General features: G+C 58.1%; 1 protein-coding gene across 1 annotated transcript; it reads left to right on the top strand.

Annotated features, from left to right (window-relative positions):
- Positions 1-420: 420 nt before the first annotated feature.
- Positions 421-4,955, top strand: LOC141478377 (E3 ubiquitin-protein ligase TRIM7-like; the record flags this gene model as incomplete). Its single annotated transcript, XM_074167470.1, is given in 7 exon segments — positions 421-441; positions 443-889; positions 2,622-2,717; positions 3,025-3,162; positions 3,164-3,257; positions 4,127-4,281; positions 4,933-4,955. Coding segments are annotated over 7 exon segments (974 nt in total), but the record flags the coding sequence as incomplete, so codon positions are not given.
- Positions 4,956-6,000: the final 1,045 nt, after the last annotated feature.

Below are 6,000 nucleotides of genomic sequence, written 5' to 3'. Positions count from 1 at the left end.
CACCCCACAACCCCCCCCCCACCAACCCCCCATCCCATCCCCCCACACACCCCCCCCACCTCAACACCCCCCCCCATCCCCCACCCCACATCCCCCCCCCCTCCCCCCCACCTCAACACCCCCCCCCCCCATAACCCCCCCCATCCCCCCCCCCCCCCCCCGCCCCCCCCCCTTCCCCCTTGACCCCCCCCCTGGGGCCGGGATTGGGCAGAGGTGACCTTCGGCCGCCGGGTTCCTGGAAGAGGAACGCCCACTTTGGGGCCGAACGCCAAGAATTCGGGTTCCCTGCCCTCCCTCCGGAACGGAAAAAACACCCCCCCCTCCCCTTCCCCCCCCCCCTTCCCTACCCCCCACCCCCACCCCCCCCCCCCTTCCCCCCCCCCCCCCCCCGCCCCGTTCCCGTCTCCCATTTCATATATATCCCGCAGGAGAGAAGCCATGGGCCGCCGTCTTCTTGCCGGGCAACCTCCAAGATGAAGCCACCTGCTCCGTCTGCTTGGAATTCTTCAAGGATCCCGTTTCCATCCAGTGCGGACACAACTTCTGCCGGTCCTGCATCGTCAAGAGTTGGAAAGACCTGGAGATGGATTTTCCATGCCCCCAATGCCGGGAGATCTTCTCCCAAAAGAGTTTGAGACCCAACCGGCAGTTGGCCAACATGTCGGAGATCATCAGCCAGTTCACCTCCAGGGGTGGGGGTAGAGGGGCCACCACCTCCAAGGGGGCGGAGGAGGAGGAGAAGGAGGAAGGTCTCTGCGGGAAACATCGGGAAGCCCTCAAGCTCTACTGCAAGGACGACCACAGGACCATCTGCGTGGTCTGCGACAGGTCCCGGGACCATCGACCCCACGCCGTGGTCCCCGTGGACGAGGCCACCGAAGAGTACAAGGTACCACCCTCCCTCCGTCCATCCCTCCCTTCCTCCTCCCTCCGGGTCTTCCAAAGTCCCCGAGGTGCCACCTGCCTTTCCCACCACCCCACCCTGGTGCTCAACCTTCCCCCAATCCACCCCACCTCCCCGGTTCCTTCTCTCCAAAAGACCTGGAGGAACCCCCCCCTGGTGGCTTCAGGTCACCCCTACGGCCGGGGGAGAGCTTCTCCTGCGAAACCCCCCGGAACAACGTTCTCCGTCCCTGGAGGTGGGTTCAAGGCCAGGTTGGATGGGGCTTGGAAGGTGTCTCCCATCCCTGGAGGTGGTTCAAGGCAGGTTGGATGGGGCTTGGAGCAACCTGGGCTGGTGGGAGGTGTCTCCCATCCCTGGAGGTGGTTCAAGACCAGTTTCGGTGGAGCTTGGGAGATGTCTCCCATCCCTGGAGATGGTTCAAGACCAGGTTGGACGGGGCTTGGAGCAACCTGGGTCTGGTGGGAGGTGTCTCTCATCCCTGGAGGGTGGTTCAAGACCAGTTTCGGTGGAGCTTGGGAGATGTCTCCCATCCCTGGAGATGGTTCAAGACCAGGTTGGACGGGGCTTGGAGCAACCTGGGCCTGGTGGGAGGTGTCCTCTCATCCCTGGAGGTGGTTCTAGGCCAGGTTGGATGGGGCTTGGAGCAACCTGGGTCTGGTGGGAGGTGTCTCCCATCCCTGGAGGTGGGTTCAAGGCCAGGTTGGATGAGGTTTGGAGCAACCTGGGTCTGGTGGGAAGGTGTCTCCCATCCCTGGAGGTGGCTCAAGACCAGGTTGGACGGGGCTTGGAGCAACCTGGTCTGGTGGGAGGTGTCTCCCATACTTGGAGGTGGTTCAAGGCCAGTTTTCGGTGGAGCTTGGGAGATGTCTCCCATCCCTGGAGGTGGTTCTAGGCCAGGTTGGATGGGGCTTGGAGCAACCTGGGTCTGGTGGGAGGTGTCTCCCATCCCTGGAGGTGGTTCAAGGCCAGGTTGGATGGGGCTTGGAGCAACCTGGGTCTGGTGGGAGGTGTCTCCCATACTTGGAGGTGGTTCAAGGCCAGTTTCGGTGGAGCTTGGGAGATGTCTTCCATCTCTGGAGGTGGTTCAAGGCCAGGTTGGATGAGGTTTGGAGCAACCTGGGCCTGGTGGGAGGTGTCTCCCATCTCTGGAGGTGGTTCAAGGCCAGTTTGGATGGAGCTTGGGAGATGTCTCCCACCTCTGGAGGTGGTTCAAGGCCAGGTTGGATGAGGTTTGGAGCAACCTGGGCCTGGTGGAAGGTGTCTCTCATCCCTGGAGGTGGTTCAAGGCCAGGTTGGATGAGGTTTGGAGCAACCTGGTCTGGTGGGAGGTGTCTCTCATCCCTGGAGGTGGTTCTAGGCCAGGTTGGATGGGGCTTGGAGCAACCTGGGCCTGGTGGAAGGTGTCTCCCATACTTGGAGGTGGTTCATGCCAGTTTCGGTGGAGCTTGGGAGATGTCTTCCATCTCTGGAGGTGGTTCTAGGCCAGGTTGGATGGGGCTTGGAAGGTGTCTCCCATTCCTGGAGATGGTTCAAAGCCAGGTTGGATGAGGCTTGGAGCAGCCTGGCCCGTGGAACTAGATCACTAGATGGTCTCTGAGGTCCCTTCCAACCCAAAGCCACGTGACCAGACCCAGGAAAAGGAGAAAAAAAAAAAAAGAAGGAATAGGAAAATAGGCGGTAACATCCTCTTTTTTTTGTTGGTGGTGGTGGTTCCCAGGAGAAAATCCAGGGACGCTTGGACTTCCTGAAGAAGGAGAGGCAGGAGCTGCTGGAGTTTAAAGTCAACGACGACAAGAAGACCCAGGAGCTCTTGGTGCGTCGGGTTCAACGCGGCGGCGGTGGGGGGGGGGGTGGGAAGGGGGGGGATGCGGGAGGGGTGGGTTGTGGGGACAACAGTTGTCCGGGTTGGGACGGGTGGAGGAGGATGGAAGATACCGGCTGCTGGTGGACACGGCCTCTGGTCTCCCATCTCCACCCTTTCCCCAAGGTCTTTAGCCAGGTGGTATCTCCTCAACCTTCTCCAGTCTCCCAGCGACGACACTGGTGGGGCCTCCAAACTCATCCCAAAAACCTTTTTTTTGGGTTTTTTTTTTTGGTTTTGGGATGGTTTTCCTTCCCAGAAAACCATCGAGAGCGAGCGGCAGAAGCTGCTCTCGGAATTCGAGAAGCTACGGCAGTTCCTGAAGGACCAGGAGAACGTCCTCCTGGGGCAGCTGGAGAAGATGGAGAAGAACATCGCCCGGAGGCAGAACGAGAACTATCACCGACCTCTCCAAGGAGATCACCCTCCTCAACAAGCTCATCACGGAGCTGGAGGAGAAGAACCAGCAGCCCATGTTGGAGTTTCTTCAAGGTGAGACCTTCGCTGCGGACACGAGCCTTCGAGGGCTTGGGTCCGTGCCCCTTCTTCATCTTCTTTGGGATCCTGGAGAGGGTGGGGTTTTTGGGGAGAAACGCCCCGTTTCGGGGCACTTTTGAAGAGCAGACGGTGCCCCCAGTTCTGCTGCTTCGGGAACACCTTGGGAATCGGAGATGTTCTCTCGGGATTTAAGGGTCTCTGAGGAATTCTTCTGCCGTGAACTTCTCCAGAACTTTCTAGCACCCCATAAATTCCCCCCCTTTTCAAGGTGTTCGACGCCGAAGGAGACCTCCCGTTCCTCTCTGAGGAATTCTTCTGCCGTGAACTTCTCCAGAACTTTCTAGCACCCTATAAATTCCCCTCTTTCCACGCCGAAGGAGACCTCCCGTGAAGGGCCACCGCAGCTCTTCTGGGTCAGATCCTTCAAAAACCAAAAAAAAACCCAAAAAAAAAACCCCAGCGACTCCTTTCGCCAACCCGAGTTCCGGCCGGGCTTTGGCAGGACTGAAGGTCCCAGGTGTCCACCCCCGTCCCCTCCAACCTGAAGGCGTTGGTGAGACGTGGGGATGGAGACGGGCCGAGGAGGCCGAGCTTCTTTTAATGGGGGGGCGTTGTCGTTAAGCTCGTTTAGGTGGAGCTTCTGGTGCCCTCCGACCCTCACGGGGTTAAATTCCTTTCCCCGGGCAGAGAGCTGCTGGGTAAATATTTGCAGTTTTGGGTGAAAAACTCCTTTTCACGTGGGCTTTGCCCGAGAAAAAAAACCAACCAACCGAAAAAAACCAACCAACCAAAAAAAAACCAAACAAAACCCAAACAAAACCACCGTTTCGTGGTTTAACCCCTTAATTTACCTCCGTCCCGAGGTTCGCCCATTCCTGAGGGCCAAAAACCCATCTGCTCCGTGGGACGCATCCGCCCCCTTGGAGGGGACCCTAAAGCCACCTTGGTGGTGGCCGTGGAGGTCCGGGTGGCGCGGGGAACGGGGACGTGCAAGTCGAACGCCGACCCTTGCGTCCAGGTGGCCAGGTGACGGCAGGCGGTGGCCCCGGGCCTTCTTAAGAGTCCTTCCGTAGCTCGGGTCTCCACGGGGGACGCGGTAGGACCTTCTCAGATGGTGGAGACCACCCTCAAAGCCCACCTCAAAGGGCTGCCAGATGTCCACACCCGGGTTTCCCAACCACGAGGGTGAGAGACCGGAGAGGTTTGGTTTTTTTTTTGGAGCCACCACCTCGAGAAGATCCTCCCAACCTCACCTGGGCAAAGCCCGAGGGGGGGTGTCCTTGGAGCCGTTGGGTTGAGATGAGGAACCTCCAAAAGCCCCTTCCAACCTAAATCCGTGGACTTTACGGGGGTAAACGTGGAGTATTGAGCGTCTTGGAGGTGGGGGGGGGGGGAAGCTCGGTTGGTTGCCCCCCCCCCGGAAGCCACTTGGGGTGGGATCGGGTGGGACGACGACCTTCCGAAGTTGAAAATTCCATGGTTCCACGACCCCCCCCTGGTTGAAACCATCGGGGATGGACCTCCCGGTTGGGTTCAAGGAAGAAGGTTGGGGGGGAGGGGGGGGGGGGGAAAAAGGGGGGAGGAAACTGCTCCGGGCAGAGGGAGGGGACGTTGGATGAGGATTTTTACCGGGTTTCTCTCTTTTTTTTTATTTTCCCCCCCTTTTTAGGACGTGGTGACCATCCTCAGCAGGTACGGAGAGCGTCTTCTCCTCCCCCCTCCTTTCACCCTTTTTTTTTTTTTTTGGGGGGGGGGGGTTGTTTTTGGGTTTTTGTTTTTTTTTTTTTTTCCTCCCTCGCCAGCACTTTTTAAAGGTCAATTTTTGGCGCCGGGGGTGGGGGAGAAGATGGAATTCGCCTCCTACTCACTGGAGAGGCCCTGGATCTCCTCCAGCTTCTGGGAAAGCTTGGCTTTAGCTCCACGTCTTCTCCCGCCGGGCGGGTTCCTTCAAAGGTCAAGAGAGAGCAGGAGCCCCAAAGTCATCGCGTTGGCCCGATGCGCGACTCGCCCACCTCCAAAAAATGACATTTAGGGTGGGGGAGAAGTATCTGAGGGGGGGTCGCCCAACTCAAAACCCTTCCGAGAACCGGCCAAGGGGGGGTCTTAAAGGAGAACATGTAGATCCTGGTGTCCCCACCTCCAAAAATGACATTTAAGATGCAGGAGAAGTATCTGAGGGGGGTCACTCAACTCAAAAACCCTTCCAAGAACCATCTGAGGGGGCGTCTTCAAGGAGGACACGTAGATCCTGGTGTCTCCAGTTCCAAAAATGACATTTAGGGTGTGGGAGAAGTATCTGAGGGGGGGTCGCCCAACTCAAAACCCTTCCGAGAGCTGGCCAAGGGGGGGTCTTCAAGGAGAACATGTAGATCCTGGTGTCTCCACCTCCAAAAATTATTCTTAAGCTGCAGGAGAAGTATCTGAGGGGGGTCACTCAACTCAAAAACCCTTCCAAGAACCATCTGAGGGGGGGTCTTCAAGGAGGACACCTAAATCCTGGTGTCTCCAGTTCCAAAAATGACATTTAGGGTGGGGGAGAAGTATCTGAGGGGGGGTCGCTCAACTCAAAACCCTTCCAAGAACCATCTGAGGGGGGGTCTTCAAGGAGAACAGGTAGATCCTGGTGTCCCCACCTCCAAAAATGATCCTTAAGCGGCAGGAGACGTATCTGAGGGGGGTCACTCAACTCAAAAACTCTTCCAAGAACCATCTGAGGGAGGGGTCTTCAAGGAGGACA

The sequence above is a fragment of the Numenius arquata genome, unplaced genomic scaffold (genome assembly GCF_964106895.1).
Source record: "Numenius arquata unplaced genomic scaffold, bNumArq3.hap1.1 HAP1_SCAFFOLD_1871, whole genome shotgun sequence".
Classification (NCBI taxonomy): Eukaryota; Metazoa; Chordata; class Aves; order Charadriiformes; family Scolopacidae; genus Numenius; species Numenius arquata.
This window is presented reverse-complemented; position numbering and strand designations above follow the sequence as displayed.